This window comes from Dermacentor andersoni, chromosome 5, assembly GCF_023375885.2.
Source record: "Dermacentor andersoni chromosome 5, qqDerAnde1_hic_scaffold, whole genome shotgun sequence".
Classification (NCBI taxonomy): Eukaryota; Metazoa; Arthropoda; class Arachnida; order Ixodida; family Ixodidae; genus Dermacentor; species Dermacentor andersoni.
Window position 1 is genome coordinate 67,622,720 of NC_092818.1, and position 16,774 is coordinate 67,639,493.

Below are 16,774 nucleotides of genomic sequence, written 5' to 3' on the forward strand. Positions count from 1 at the left end.
TGATTCGTAGTCATGTTATATAATTTAATGTGTGTTACAGCGAGCTCAGTTTTATTCATCTTCACAGCACTTTTTGATGTCATATCGTATTCTACTTGCTTTCTAGCGACCATAAACTTTAATTCCGCAGTAAGCCTGCTTTAACGCAGCAGCGTTATCCCCGCGTGCCGTATAAAATCCCGTGTTTTCGTTGACGGAGTTGTCCGTGAGCAACAATTTCCGTATATACTTGGTATATGTATATGCCCCGCCTTGCTATATGGCATGCGGTATATGCGGGTTATATTGCCACACAATCCTATCACCAATGTTGCTCAGGTCTTGTCTTATATTCTTGACAAGGTTATTCGTCAAAATTTTGAGAATGACAGCCCACAAACAAATGTCATGAAAGAAAACACCGGCAGCGCATGTCACTTATGTTAAATCTTTTCAGGCTTAAATAATAAAAGTGCGAAACAATAACAGAAACATGGAAATGATGTAATTTTGTGGCGCAGCCGGTTGTCTACTACCTCCAGCATCGGCCCATGCAAGAGGCTGCGTTTCTTGCAGAAAGCGCGCCATCGTGCATATCATTCGCCGCCAGCGTTTCCCGGTAAACATTACGGTTACATAAGCTGCAGTTGCCTGGAAGCGTGAGACGTAGACAGGAATCGTTGAATGCTATCGGGGGAGGGGCGGGGGGGGGGTCCACTCTTAAAGACGACGCTTAAGCGTCCTCCAATAAATTTTAGTTTCAGTTTTCACAAAGCGTCCATAATTCTCTCTGTATTACTCTGCAAAAGAACTTAACCGAAGCTCACACTGCCCGCCAAAACATGGTATAAAGACATGTCATCTGATACACACCCTTTATTTAAACATGAACGTTTCTAAGCGGGATGGCGTGCTGAAATTTAGCCGCTCAATCAGACTGACTACCATGCTATCTTCATGACCTTGAATTTTCTTTATTTTACCCGTAAGGCCTTTCGGAAAGTTCATTGGAGCTCTTTCTGAAGGGTAAACACCTAGTGTATTGAACAAAAACTTCACTGAGGTCACGCGAATGCCCATAGGGTCACCTTTGTATTCTGCTTAGATGCCCTGCAAGTTAAGCTGCTCATTTTACAATTTTCCAACACAGCCACGAGATCAGTACACAAACTCTACTAGGCTAGAGTAGTATACACCCAGATCTTCATTTGTGAATTAAGTGGTCGGGTCGAGAACGTCGCCGACCTTGAGACACTGGCGGATGCGTAACCAACAGTCCCTGGGAAGCGCGCTCAGTTGCGGTCGCCCGTCTGGTTCTGGGTAACAAGTGACCCTTAGCCTGACTACACCCGTGACACGCATGAAAGCCTGCATCTCTCGAATGCGCAGCCAGGACCTGCGCATGTTTTCCTTGTGTTTGCGGTGAAAAAGCACGTGCGGCAGATCGGCCGAAAGCAGCGGTTCCGCGTAACTTGGAGCGACCAGGTCAATAGCCTCGGCGCCTCTCTTGCGCTGCAGGTCGAAGCCGATTATGGTCCAAATATCCTCGGTAGCGAATCGCACAGCCCTCGCTAATAGTGATTTGTTCCTCAAGGTGACCGCTTGCAAGACGAGCCAGGGCTGCCGGTGACCGCTTCTGAGCGGGCGAACGTCAGCGCAGAAGATTGTGTGGTTGTCGGCAATCCGCTCCGCCAGACTGGAAGCTACAAGCTGGCTGCTCGTTTTGTCGTCACTGACGCCGTAGAACCGAAGCAGAAGAAGCGTCCGGCTCGTCTGCACGACCGCGGACAGGAACCTGGCGTTGCGCCGAGCCATCGTCCATCGCTTGATGGTCAAAAAACGCACACTCCTGTTGACAGCGAGTGCCTCGAGGATGGTGCGTGCCGCTACCTTGTCTACCCTGAAATCCATTATCAACTTTATGAGGGTCGCAGTGCTCTTGAGAAGCTCAGCAATCGGGGTCGCCTCAATTAAGCTCAAAGGCGTATTCAGGCATAGCTCGAGGGTATTAAGGTGCCCACAAGAGGGCAGTTCTACGAGGCAGTCATACACGGCGCCTCGCGAGGAGTATTCGCGCGTTCGTAGAGAAAGAGCTGCGACTTCGGCATCTCGCACAGCCTGAAAGCCAACTTCGTTCACGGAGACCGCAGGAAGCCGCAACCTCGCGTCGGTTCTCGTCCTGCGTGCGGCTTCGCTAATCTTCGCAATACTCTGCTGGTCTACGTGTTCGGCTACTACTCGTACTTTGTCATTCCGCGCAAGGGCTTTGAAGAATGAGTCCAATTCTTCCGCGTCAAAGGCGTTCAAATTCAGCGTCATGTCTTCTAGGTGCCTGCTCAGCGCTAGTATCATGACAAGTGGCAAAACGCGCCGCGGAGCCTCAATGTATTGAAATACTTTCTGCCGCCCTCCCGCGTCTAGCACAAACCACTGGCAGTTTAGGAGTTCTAAGACGCGCAGCCCCCCGTTACGCACAACTGCATCAGCCAAAGCGAGCGCGCATTCCAAACTCAGAGAAAACTTTTCGAGAGTTATGGCCACCAAGTATGTCAAGTATTCCGTGGCACTTACGAAGGAACGCAGTTTTATTGCAGGAGCCTCGATGGAGCTCGTCAGGGTCAGATATTTGAGACGGGGCAAGCGACCGAAATATTCCACCAGGAGCGATCCGTGCTGGCACTGCAAGTAAGAAATGTCCATGGACAGAAACGTGAGATTCCGATTTGCCTGCAGAGCCCTGAATAGCATTGTGGGATCCTTGAGCGGCTTCATGAAGTGCGATAGTGTGAGCTCCGTCAGTTGAGTGCACCGCTGCATGAAATTGGCGAGCTCTTCGAACGCAACATCAGCGGTTCCCGACAAATCTACGTGCCTCAGTTCTAACGTACGGAGCCAACAAGCCTGCCAAACTTCCTTTAAGGGCCACTCTCCAGCACAGGGACGAGTCGTCGGCAGTTTAACTCTGAGAACCCTTAGGGTATTTTCTTTGCCGAGGCACTCGAGCCAAAGCCCGGCGAACTCGCGGTACTTCCGACATTTGCTGTCATCCAAGTCCAGCGCCAAGATGCACCGGTGCCTGAGCACCAACCAGCGCACCACGACCGCGGCGCACTTCACCGCGGCTTCCTTTGCAGGCTCCGTGAAAGGCGTGTCCACTGAGCTAAGAACCAAGGGCCCGGACCAGCTTTTTCTTAGGCACATGTTCACGGCCACCAGGCAGGTGTTCACGGTGTCCACCATGTCCTCGAGGTAACAAGGTCCCGTGTCGCTCTTCCCACACTGGCGACTCATGTCGACTCCCTGCTTGGCAAGGTGCACTTCCGCCTGGCGCAGCACATGGAACGCTTCGTCCACTGACAGGCCTTCAGGACTCATCGCGCTAAGAGCAAGTGCTTGCGCTCGCACTGCTTCTTTCCGGGATGCAAACCGCAGCTGCAAAAAAGAGAGAGAGAAAGAATGATCAGCAGATATGGCCAAAAACCCACAATCTAAGAGACATTCGAAAAGAAAAAAGGAATTATGGGAAGCGAGGTTGTTGTTGTTGTTGTTGTTGTTGTTGTTGTTGTTGTTGTTGTTGTTGTTGTTAAATGTAGCCAGCCAGGTTTTGCGATGTGCAAAGCGTAACCACGCAGAGAAACACCTTCGATCGGGCTATGTTAAATAAATCGATCCATTTTCTGGCCATTTGTGCATAATGTCTTCATTTTCATATGGGTCTAGGTATGGAGGAAACTAAATTTATTAGTAATGTACACGGAATCTCGCTTGGCTTAAATTACTTTTCGTCATCATTAGCAGCAGCGGCGGCGGTTCACATGCACGCCACCGTCCCATATCTTGGGGCTCCCTGCGGACGAAGACTTCTTCCAGGGATCTCAATTATCCGCACTCCATGAGTCAGCCGGCTCCTTCCTACGCGTGAAAATTTGTTAGTCGCATCACACCACCCAATTCTCTGCCGTCCTGTACGGTGTGTCCGTTCCTTTAGCGTCCATTCTAATGGGTGGTACACAATAAAATTGGAGGACGCTTAAGCTTCGCCTTCAAGAGCGGAACGCGATAGCGTTATCGCACACCGTTCGAACCGCCCGCTCATTCGCTCGGCATGCTCTTGAGTCACACAAAGACATAGTTTTCATATACAACACTGCTAAGTCCACAGCACAACTTTTTCCTAATTATTTGTTCTAACAAGTGCTTCTCACAATCTACATTACCGCACTGTGTTGTGCACACTAAAACGTTTCTTGCTCCCCTGTTCCTTTAGCATTCACACGCACTGCACTCAGCGCACACATACACACACACCCCACTGGCATTTTCACTCATCGTAGTGTAAGTCATTGTGGACTCCTTCAAATCGCTCTTCTGGCATGACACACCTGGATGAATGTCGTCCTCTGTCTTCAAGAGCACTTCACGTCAGAGGCGTCCCGCATCGGACGCTGAACCTAGGAATCGCGCTGTGAGCGGAAAAAGGAGCCGCGTCGCCTAAACACGAGGGTTCCAGTGACGCACGCTGGAAGTTGGAAGGGGAGAGAGGGAGAAAACTTATTAAACGCAAGGATATTGGGGCATCCTCGCACCGGTCCCCGCACAGCCCCAATGCGCTCAAGCGAGACAAAGGGGAGAAGCGGGCGAGTGGCGCGCCACCTGTCGGGTTAGCGCCGTACATTTCCAGGAGGGGGTCTTGTGTGTTTGCCGCAAGATGGCTCAGCGTGTGCGCCAAGCGCAGAAGAAATGTAGCGGAAACGTACTTCTTCGCTACTCGTTCAACTGCGACTTCTGGAATTTACATGCTCATAATTACCGATATACACCGCAGTTTAACTTTCTACGGCACGTTTCTAAGGCAACACTGCATTCACTAGAGGCGCTTTTCTCCCGCTTTGAACCATCGAACTCATGGCTGAGTGGTAGCGTCTCCCTCTCACACTCCGGGGACCCTGGTTCGATTCCCACCCAGCCCATCTTGCAAGTTGTTTCTGTTTATGAATTTCCTTCCGGGATTTCTCGCTCACGGCCGACGTCGCCGATGACGACACCGGCTTTTCTGCGACACGAGCTCCTTAACGCAGTCGCGTTAAAAATGTGGTTGATGACGGGTCTCCGGCTGCGTACTTAGCAAAATCGTAGCCTTTGAGATCTGTTTCTGTCGCCTTGAGAGAGTCGTCGCCGGGACGCGGATTTGGACAGTATGCACCTATATAAGGTTGCCAGTTGTCTATAGCTTTGTACTGTGTAGCCCATAGAGTTTCTCACTACATTACCTAGAGGGAAATCTGGCGCTGCTGCGCTGTGGTATGCATGGGAATGCTGGTATATTGTGGATTCGGATTGGCATCGTTCTCGTAGAGACAGGACACCTTGAAGACGCGCTTGGCAAGTACCGTTCCGTCTGTCACAATGATTCATTTTCTACTAGAACAGCACATGAAAAGCTGTTTTAGCTTTATTATTACGCGAAAACATGTTTTGTTTAACTATGAGAACTTGTTATTGTGTGTACGACTACATGTTACGTAAAAAGTATCAGCGGGCCACTAAAGTTGGAGGACAGACGACAAGGTTCGCGCTCGCTTTGAAACAGTTGGTCGTCTGTTCTTGCTTTTCTTCGCTTGGTCATGCATCGTGGGTGAGTGAAGATTTAATATGCGTGAATGGAAACATTTTATGAAGATTTTACTTTGAGAACGCGCTATTTGCGTAGCCATATCCACGTTTTAGACGAAGCCTCTTACAACACCAGCCAACACGAGCCTCGCAGACACACATACCGTCATTCCCATGACGGCACGGTGCCCCCTTAAGAAACTCCCATAGACGGTGGCGCCAGATTACCCTCTAGGTGTTATAGTGAGAAACTCTATGGTGTAGCCATTACGTTACCGGCTTAGCTTAAGAGCTACGCACGATTGCTTTGTGACTCATACTGACGTCTTCCTTTTTGTTAGCGCTACGCCTGTCATAAGCTAGCACTGGCTTAGTGTCCTCTCAAGATTTCATGACGAACCTGCACTTAGTATAACTGGAAATGCTCAAAAACGTCATTTCCGCGTTATCACGGGAGTCCTGTGGGAAGGACATATCCACCGAATCTACATTTAAAGAAGGGATGGGTGCGGGAAAGCATGTTAGGGGTGACGTGCAGGCAATTTCTGAACATCGACAATTGTTTTGTTTTTGTCTTGTCGCTTTTATCGCCGTTACATGAAACGCTTACAAACTTTCCACGCTGGAATGTAAGAACCAAAATTGGAAGCTCTCTTATATTTAGATAGAATGGGGGCCACGCTATGAGTAATTGTGTATCAAAATTTTGTAGCGGGCACGTTGGGAGCTTCTATAGAACAATCATTGTACACCCATTCTTTCCTATGTTTATGCGTTACACGAAGCGCTTAATTCTCTTTTTTTTTAATTTTACTGTATCCTCTGTCAACTAAAAGCGCCACGTTGTTTATGTTTGGTTGATATAGGAAGAGGGTTGTGGCTGATGTACGACAAAGCCCTCAACTCTATAGGTTAACCGTCGCGTTTGTAGTACATTACTTTTAAAATTGGTCCGGTACATTAAACGTGCGTTTTATGAACGGCGTGTAATATTCTACCTGTTTTGTGAGACCTGTAATTGCAGTCTGCCACAAAGATCAAATCTAGTGAAAGAAATGTGGAAAATTACAGCTGATGTGCAGGCGAATTATGTGCGACAAAGTACGGCGTTTGTAATAAAAAAAGGAGACGTGGGAGTTTTGCCCGAAGGGCGAAACATTGACAGCGAGACTAAAGCGTTGCTCTTGAGCCCCTCGGACGGGGTTCTAACTGTGCGGGTGCGACACGTCAGCGCGATGCCGCACGCAAATCAACTTCTCCTGTGCAGAAGAAACAGCACCCCGGCAGCCACCAGGCGTTTCAGAACGCTCACGCGATGAGGAGAAAGCAATGGCCTCGTGGGCATCGCACCGCAACGGTGAACCAGATGAAACCAAGGAGGTTTTTTTTAAAAGCATCTCCGGCGGGAGAGGCCAATAATTTCTGGGGGTCTTACATGCCAGAGACGCGATATGATTGTGAGGCCCAGGAGGTCAAAATTAATCCTTAATGGGAGACTCCGGGGTAACTTTGACGAACTGGCGTAAAAAAAAAACATGCCCGTGTACCATGCACTCAATGCATGGTACACGGGTGTTTCCTTTTTCTTTTAATTTGCATTTCGCCCCCATCGAAATGCGGCCTCCGCGGCCGGGATTTCATGCTGCAACCTCGCGTTTGGCAGCGTAACTCCACAGCCGCTAAGAAACCGTGGCGAGTCCAGGTGAAGCCAAGGCTTGCACATGTGTCTACTTACCCTGGAAGAGGGCCGCGACAGCTGAGAACTGCTCGCAGCTCACTTCCTGTTTGTCAGCTATGGTAAATGCTAGGTTAAATGGAAAATGAGTGCTCGTGCTTTCTGGTTGAAGCGTTGCCTTTGGCGTTGTATTGATACCACGATATGCCATAAAATTTTAGAGGACGTTAAGCTTCCTTCTCAAACCAGTGGCAGAAGGAAAGACTTTGAACAATATCTGTGCGGCGAAATTAGCTATCTTAAATAGCACGGAGCGGAAATAAAGCGATTTGTACGTTCGCCGCTATTCGCTAACGTTCTTTCTTTTTTTCCTCGTGCCAATGGTAAGACGGCGGTGGTCCAGCTCTAGTTTTGATATGACATCCCCACTCAAGCGTTTTTTTTTCTCCCTCCTTCGATGACACAGATGGGGAGAACTTCGGTGCCCAGTGAATCTTGAAGTAAAATTAGCTTGACATTTACTGTCCGTTCATCTAAGACGCACGACAGCTCATGAGAAACAGGCACACAGCGCTCGTGCCAACAGTGGAAGAGTAAACGCTGCCCTACGGCTCGACCTAATGTCTAATGGACATTAAGCGAAAAAAAAAGATGGAGCAGCAGGGCAGGCCATGTGATGCGTAAGATGGATAACCGGTGGACTATTAGAGTTACAGAATGGGTGCCAAGTGAAGGGAAGCACAGTCGAGGACGGCAGAAAATAAGGAAGGGTGATGAAATTGGGAAATTTGCCGGCGCAAGTCGGAATCAGTTGGCGCAGACAGTGGTGATTGGAGATCGCAGGGAGAAGCCTTCGTCCTACACTGGCCATAAAGAAAAGGCTGATACTAATGGCTCCACCATCGAGCTCATAAATCGCAGCGCTGACAATGCGTCCACCGCGCTTCGTCAGCAGCCAAGCACACTCTGCCTGGTCACAGGGTCACCGACCCTGTGACCCTTGTTGCGTACTCCAGGGTAGCGTATCGTACTGCTGCCGAGTTTAGCAACGCCTATTTATCGAAGCTCGACCGACGTTACTGTTGGGTAGCGTGGCGTTGTCGGCGGGTTGCAGGCATCCAGTAGACCATGGCGACCAGGCAAGGACGAGACGATTTCTAGTGCGAAACTTGCACGGTTTATTCAAAGGTTGGTGAAAGCTGATGAGAAGAGAATGAAGTGATCTAAAAGTACATTTCGGAGCCCCTTAAATAGGCTCTGTAATATCGCGGAAGGGATTTTGCTCCCGTCGACATCACGTGAACGGCACAGAGTCTGGTTTGTGGATGGGCGTCCCACCTCCGTACATACCAAGCCGCAGGTCCGTAGACGTTTTTCCTTTCTTCTAGGCGACGTTGGCTCGCGGAAAGGGCGTCTCGCCTCCGTAGATACCAAGCCTGCAGCAAGGAATGAGCGTCCCGCCTCCGGATATACCAAGCCGCAGGTCTGGGAAGGTAGACGCTTTTTTCTTTCTTATAGGCGACGTTGGTTCGCGGAAAGCGCGTCTAGTTGCTGGAGGGCGACCGATCCATTCTCCCAGTTGACATATTCGCGAGCGCGCCTCTGCAGGCGGCAGTGCGCAGTTCTTGGAATAGTAAACTGCTGAACCCTTCTCTTTCGCGCGTTGCTGGTTCGCGGAAGTTCTCCTCCAGATCTTGACAGTTCGAGGAAAGGGTCCCTCTAAATTCGCACACACACAAAAGGGGCCTGTAAACACTGCGGAGCTTCCGGCAGACCGGCATATACTCGAGACAACCATGGCGAATTAGAAAGTCACACTTCGTTTCGATGAGGCATGGTGGGCGAGAATCCTTTGTGCACAGGGTGCTAGACGCCAATCCTAACAGCATCTCCGGCGGGGGAGGAAGGTCCCGACGCGTAGGAGCCAGCAGCCGCTGTGCGAGGGATCGGCGTTTCAGTAGCAGAATTACCCTCAGAGGTGACGAACCCTTGGTTCCTAGCTGGTAGATTTCTGGGCGTTGTTCATCAGTCCTCGTGGCGCTCTTGTGACTTTTCTCCCTGGTCTGGTCCGGTGAAACTGGACTGGCAACTTTTCGTCTCCTGCGTGGGCAAGCAGTCATCCCAGAACAGTGCCGGACCCACAACCACAAAGCAGCGAGCACAAGGCCACCCTCCTCCAAGACACACCAGGCTTTAATGAAAAAAGAAAAGAAAACCCGCTACTCCTTTCCCACTCCTTTCGCGCGTCCTCCCCTTTGAACACTAAAAACAGCCATTTCTTGTGAGCGTTAAACCCTGATTATTAAAATCAACTAAAAATCGACTACAACTTCGACAAAAAGAAAACGTATGAACAAACGTAAAAATGCCACGTTAATCCGGGTGAGCATGAGGCTTTCGTTACTAGGGGCAACGACTCAGACCGTCGGCATTGCCGTTAAGCTTACCCTTTTTGTAGCGAATATCGAAGGTGTACTGTTGAAGAGCCAAGCTCCAGCGAAAAAGACGACCGTTTTTCGTAGACATGGGCTGCAGCCATGAGAGGGGACAGTGATCACTCTCTATGGTGAACCTTGAACCAGCGATATAGCAAGCTAGCTTCTGCACCGCCCATACTACGCAGGCGCATTCTTTTTCTCATGCACTGTAGGCTTCCTCAGGAACTGAAAAGTTCTCTTCTGGCGTACAGTACAGGGTGTTCGTTCGCGTCATCTCTCTTTTGACAAAGCACCACCCCCATACCCCTGTCGCTGGCATCACACTGAAGAATGAATGACTTAGAGTAGTCGGGCGCGTTCAACACTGGCTGACTCGTTAGTGCTTTCTTCAGCGTACTAAAAGACTTTTCTTTTGCGTCATCCCACTTTACCGTTTGTGGTTTTGTTTTTCTGAGAGCATCCGTTAAAGAACTCGCAATCTCGGAATAACGCGGGATATATCTTTGGTAAAAACTCGCCAAGCCAAAGAATGACCTGATGTCCCGCTCGGTGCGTGGTTGCGGGAAGTTGTCTATTGCGGTCAGTTTAACCTCGGAAGGTCGACGATGGCCTTGCCTTATTACATGACCTAGATAAGCTACCTCCGCGCCCCAATCGACATTTGGGAGTCTTGACAGTTAGGTTCGCCTTTCGTAGACGGCCTAACACGGTTCGCAAGTGTTACATATGGTCCGCCTATGATGAAGGAAAGATTGCTATGTCATCGAGATACGGAAGTGCAAAGTCGTCTTTTTCTCGTAGCACCTGGTCCATAACGCTAGAGAAGCAATATGGCGCATTCTTCAATCCAAAGCTCAGAACTTTCGGCCGAAAGGTGTGGGGATGCGTGACTCTCACGCCTCCCCTGAGATCTAGTTTTCCCGCATAGCTCGTCTCCTGCAGGTCGGCTTCGCCCGCCGCCTGGCCTAGCGCCCGCGGCGGTCGGAGTGGTTGAAGCGCAGTGCGAGAGATGGCGCTAGTGTTGCGCTGCGGCGGGGTTACTTAGGCGCGGGAAAGAAAGGCTCTTGGTCTTTCCCGGCGGGTCGGCGAACAGCGTGGACATTCCGCGCGCGCGCGGCGGGCCATGCTTCTGCGCGACCGTCTCGCGTGGCCGCCTTGGACACCATTCGCGTGACCGTACACGCGAACGACCAGGCGTTGGGACCCAGCATGGGGCGAACATATTCGCTCGTTTTCCGGTCGCGGTGAGTCGGACTTCTAGATTTGTCGCGCGCCCATCGGCATGTTTTGCGGATAGCAACTCGGCTAGCTGGCATTGATCTATGAAAGGTGCAATAAATGCCCTTGTGATTGTTGCACTACTGTGTTGTCGTTCCTTTGTCCCAAGAGTACGGAGGAGAAACCCATATCTCCCACAAAGGCTCCCATCGGGGAAATAAACGCCGCAAGCCTGCTTGCCTTCTCAGTCAACGGAACCTGCCATCTTGCCCTCTGACTAAATCGAGCGTAGAGATTAAATGAGCACTGCTCACTTTCTCAAGCCTTTCCTTGATGTGCGGTATTGGATAAGTCTGGCCCTTCGTGATTAAATTGAGCCTGCGGTAGTCGACACATGGTCGTGGCTCCTTTCCTGGTACCTCAACCAAAATAGGAGGCGAGGTATAATCCCTCTCTGCTGGCTCGATTACACCTAGCTCTAACATCTTATTTATTTCAGCGACCATGACTTGACGTTGTCGAGGTGAAACTCGATAAGCTTTCGAGCGAACTGGGTCCGACGATGTCGTGAATGATCGCAGAGGTCCTGCAGGGTGTGTCCAAAAATATGTCTTTAAATTCAAACACGAGTTCCCTCAGTCCGGCTCTTTGATTGGGATTCAACTACGCCTGCTCTATTAGCTTGTCGATGGTCTAGTGAATGTCTTTTGCCTCCGTCATTGCTGTTAACTCCGGAAAGTCGACAGGCATCTCCTCAGGTTGGTTAAGGGACATGCTCACAATGGCCTCCCTCTGCCGGTAGGGTTCAAGTAGATTGCTATGGTGCACATTTGGTGTCCTTCGTTTTCCCGGTACCGTGATTACGTAGTTTGTTTCAGATGATTTCTGAATTATGTCAACTGGTCCTTCCCATTGAACCTCTAGTTTGTTTTTTCAATGAGGGTTTCAGGATCATTACCTTTTCCCCAACTTCAAAGTGTCGCGTCCGAGCCAACCTGTCATAGTAATGCTTAGCATTGCTCTGTGCCTTACGCATTTCCTGCTCTGCTAATTCTTGAGAAGTGTGCAGAAGTTCCAACAGCTCTAGCACGTATGCCACAACCGAAGGATCACCTGCCCGGCCTTCCCAGGCTTTTCGAACAATGCGAAGAGAGGAGCGAAGGCAGCGTCCGTGAACTAGCTCTGAAGGTGCAAAACCTGTTGACTCGTGCGGGGCAGTTCGAAGCGCGAATATTTCTGCAGGCAAGCAACTCTCCCAATCGACTTTTTGCTCATAACAAAGGGCTCGCAGAAGCTGTTTCATGAATGAGTGGACTTTCTCTACCGCGTTTGACTGCGGGTGGTACACTGAGCTATGTATGCTTTTAATACCGCACCTTTTCAGAAACGTCGAGGTCAGTGGGCTCGTAAAGACGGATCCTTGATCTGACAGGATTTCTGCGGGAAACCCTACTCACGCGAAGATAGACAAAAGCGCGTTAACGATCTCCACCGAGCTTAGTTCTTTGAGGGGCAATGCCTCTGGAAATTCCGTTGCGGGGCATAGTACAGTAAGAATATGTCGATAGCCAGACTGCGTTGCAGGAAGTGGTCCCACTGTGTCTATTATGAGCCTGCGAAATGGCTCCGTGATAATGGAAACAAGTCTCATTGGCGCTTTAGCCTTATCTCAGGGCTTGCCTATGCGCTTAAATGTGTCGCGGCTTCTTACAAATGCTTCTATTTCTCGAAAGCAGCCGGGCCAGTAAAATTTCTGCAGTAAGCGGTCCTTTATTTTACGACTGCCAAGATGCCCTGTCCAAAAGCCCCCGTGGACCAGGTGCAGGAGCTGCTCACAATAGGATGATAAAGCAACATTTACTGGGCCCGAAATAAATCGGTGGTGCACGCAGGCACCAGACGGGTTGGATCCCTAGTTACGGGATCCATATGTTCCCAGCAGCTCCTGGCCCCTGTCCGTCAGTGCGAGCTGAATCGGTAGGGCGGGGCTGGAAAACAAGGGCTCCCATCGCTCAAGGGGTTGGGGATTGGGAGTGTTGGTGGGAAGAGGAGGAGGGATGGTCTTGAGTTCTGCGCACTCTGCCAAGACGTGCGGCAGTGCGCCCTTTTCTCTTCTGCAAAAGGGACAGAGCAAATCGTATTCCGCAGGGTACATGCGGTTCATCATTACGGGATGCGCAAGCGATCCCGCCAGCGCTCGACGCAGGATCGTCTTTTGTTGCCTGATGAGTTTGGCGTGCGGTTCTGGCAATCTGCACCTTTCCTCTCGGTACATCCGAGTAATGTCCCGAAAGCTGGTAACCGGGTGCGGTAGCTCTTCCGGCTCGTGCTCGGCCCGGAGTGACATTTCTCGGGCATGGTAGTCGGCCATGGCGTTGCCTGCTACCTGCGAGTGAGCCGGGACCCACACGAGCTCTATGGCTCTTCCCGGAGGCTTGCGCTCGGATAGAATGGCTCGGGCTGCGGAGGAGATTCCTCCCTGCGGAAGCTTCTGTAGGCTGCCTTTGAGTCAATGACTACGGAGTCCACACTCGGCTGTGCGAGGGCCACGGCCGCTTCTTCGGCAACTGCGGGGTCTGTTGTTTTCTGGAACACGCTGACGATCAGCCTGTGTTTTGACGTAACCACCACCGCTGCACGGTCACTGTGTTTCCGGAGCGAGGCGTCCGCGTATAGGGCCCTGGGGTTCTCTTCCAGCTTCCGGGCTATGGCTTTGGCACGCACAGTACGCCTCTCGCCGTCCTTGCCCGGCGTCATGTCCCGGGGAAGGGGTTTGGTCTGAATGATCGTCTTCCAGTCTATCGGAAGGGCCGTCTTGATGGGTACTGGCTCGATCTTCCATTTTATCTTGCGTAGGACGGCTCGTCCGTGTTCCGTGTGACTGAGCCGGATTCTCTGATTAGAGAGGTGGGCTTCGATGAGCTCCTCCACCGTGTTGTGGGCACCCATGTGTAGCAGTCTTTGCGTGGACGAGTATATGGGCATGCCCACGAGTTGGTCGAATTGCCCTCCCTTTCGGCTGGTGTACTTCCTATAGAGGACGCCTGCCCTATTGAGGAAATTTACGTTCTGTTCGGCCACACCTTCTTTAGCATCCAGCCTTAGGTTACGCAGGGTGGAATCTTTTTCATGCTCAGAAATCAATGTGCCAGGGCTTACATTCAATAACTTTTGTCTGCATTCTGCCTCGCGAGACATTTGAGGCTCCGCTGCTTTCCTGACCTCTTCCTTAGCTGGTGTACTTTCCGCATTATCCCCTACAGGGCTGTGTTACGACTTTGCACCGGTGCCACCACTATTACGACTTTGAGGTGGTCCCGTAGCGCTCGTCACCCGTTTCGTGACAGAGCGTTGGTAGCGAAGACTCCGAGTCAGGCGTCGGTGAGAATAACAAAAGGGACTTTATATACTATATACAGGTCATTATACAGGACATGACCGGATCGGCACTGGGGCCGAGAGCTCACAGCAAACGCGACTGTTCCCGCACGGCGACGCCCGGCGAAAACGCGTGACACATCTCACTCCAGTTGAGAGCGGCACTCAGCTCCCGGTGGGTCGGCGGATCCGGTTTTCTAGGCGGCTGCGTCGCAGCTTATAATGGCCCGAGAAACCATTGTCACTCAAACGGCCCAATACACAGCCAGCACTCGACGGTCGTCCGAGAGGTCCAACCAGCGACCGCGCTGGCCACCCCGTTCAAAGTTGGCGGGCGCGGTGACCTCCCGGCAAAGGGAGGTACGGCGCCGGGCTGTCTGGCACTTGGTTGCACGTTTGGACATGTCACTCGCCGACACTTCTCCGCAGGACACCGCTGCCTGACGGCTAAGCATCTTGACTTGTCAAGGGAGAATTAGGGCGCTGTGCCTTTCGGCGCAGCCCCGGGTTTGTCCAAAGGGCGCTCGCAGGATAAATTCTGCACCTTGTAGATTCGGAATCCGGGCTGGTGGTAATGGCACAACAGCTGTCCTGTTTGGTGCTGGTTGACGAATCCTCCGTCAAGCCTGTTTCCTCCACCACAGGACATTCGTACACTGCCTTGGCCGCGAGCTCCCTTGCCTTGGAACGAGTTAAGGCTTGCACTATCCCTTCACTAAACCCGATTCACTTGCGTCGCAGCAAATCCTCAGACTTGTTAGAAAACAAATATGGATACTGTGGCGGGAGATGTGCCGAGACGGCGGCTTCAGTGTACAGTAGTCCAAAAGGACCTTCGAAACGAATCTTGGCCACAGGGAGACAAACACTGGAGGTTTCCACGGCTTGCCTTATCCAAGCACATTCTCCCGTGAACTGGCCTTCCTCTACGTACGACGGTAGCACCACGTCCATTGTGGCTGCCGTGTCGCGAAGCACGCTACACGGTGTGCTGTTTACCACGAGGTCTCGAATCTATGGTTCTAGCAATTTCAGATTTTCCTCGTTACTAGTTAGTGACATCAACACATGTTTGGTATTTTTGCATCCCACGGAGATATGCCCTGTTTGCTGGCAGTTGTAGAAAACTACTAGTTTCGTTGTCTCGAAAACTTTTTTTTCTTGCCTTTCTGCACTCCGTTCGGGTGGTTCCTTCTCTCCCTCGCTGTCCTCGTCACTAGTTTTCGCTGAATCTGACCTTTCCATTGTTTTATACCGACTCGACTTCGACCATCGCTTTGTCTTGTCGGGTCTGTTTTTATTCATCTCCTTCTTAGGAGCTTCGTTGCCTTCGTCTGCACGGCGAGTTACGTACTCCTCAGCGAGATCGGCCGCTCTCGTGATAGTGTCTACGCCTGGCCTACCCTGAACCCAAAACTTGATGTTTACTGGCAGCCAGCGGTAGAACTGTTCTAAAGCAACGCACTGCATTGTCTTTTCGGCATCGCTGAGTGAACCCTCTTCTCTGAGTCATTCCTTTAGGTTTACCTCCAAGCTGTATACAAAATCGGAATATGACTCACTTTTGGTTTTCTCGACTTCCCTGAATTTTCGCCCCAATGATTCTGCTGATAATCTATACCTTTTAAGCAGATTCGCTTTCACTTCATCAAAGTCCTCTGCTTCTTCTTTCCCCATGCTGACAATAATATTAGCTACCTCACGTGGCAGTAACGTAATGAAGCGTTGCTGCCACGCGTTTCTCGCGAATTTTGCGTTCTTACACGTGCGCTCAAGCTGTACCAGAAAAAAACCTATGTCCCCTCCTACTGCGTAGGATGCCATCAAGTATGTCATTCTGCGCTCGCTTTCACGTGCCTCTGCGCTAGGTCTTTCAGTATTTTGGGCTTTCAGAAGCTCAATCTTTAGGCGCTTCATTTCGAGGTCGCACTCTTCTTTGGCCTCACGTGCTGCGCGCTCGCGCTCTTCAATCTCTAGGCGCTTCATTTCGAGTGCGTCGCATGCAACACGGTCGCGCTCTCCTTTGGCCTCACGCGCTACCCGCTCGCGCACTTCTTTGGCCTCACGTGCTGCCCGCTCGCGCTCTGCTTTTTCCTCTAGGCGCTTACGCTCTTCTTCCTTCTCCGCAATGCTCTCTAGGCATTTCTTCAGTTCATCGTCGTCTGCCCCGATCGCTTCGATCGCCTCAATGATCTCCGGCTTTTTCTTTGATTCGACAAGTTGGAGGCCCAACTCTGGCCAAGCTCAACAATTCCAGCTTCTTTAGTGCCTTCAAGTTCATGGCTGCCCTTAGTGCTGCTAACTCTTCACTGTATAACAACCTTGACGTACTCAAACTTGCGTCAACGGTTAACGAAAAATCACTGCGCTGTACTTTCCCAAAAAGAATACGTAAAGCCAAGTGACATCTTAGTGAAGAAAAGCCGTGCACTCACCATATGCAGTCATGAATCAAGACACCGTCCTTCTGAAC

The 16,774-nt window shown here is 50.9% G+C and overlaps 1 protein-coding gene across 1 annotated transcript in view; it reads right to left on the minus strand.

The window, feature by feature from the left end:
* Positions 1-840: 840 nt before the first annotated feature.
* The window catches only part of LOC129384990 (uncharacterized), a 49,104-nt gene continuing 33,170 nt past the window's right edge, over positions 841-16,774 (minus strand). The window contains exon 4 of the mRNA XM_055070779.2: positions 841-3,411. Coding sequence (XP_054926754.2) covers positions 1,195-3,411 — 2,217 coding nt within the window. The 3' untranslated portion in view covers positions 841-1,194. The remainder of the gene's footprint in view (positions 3,412-16,774) is intronic.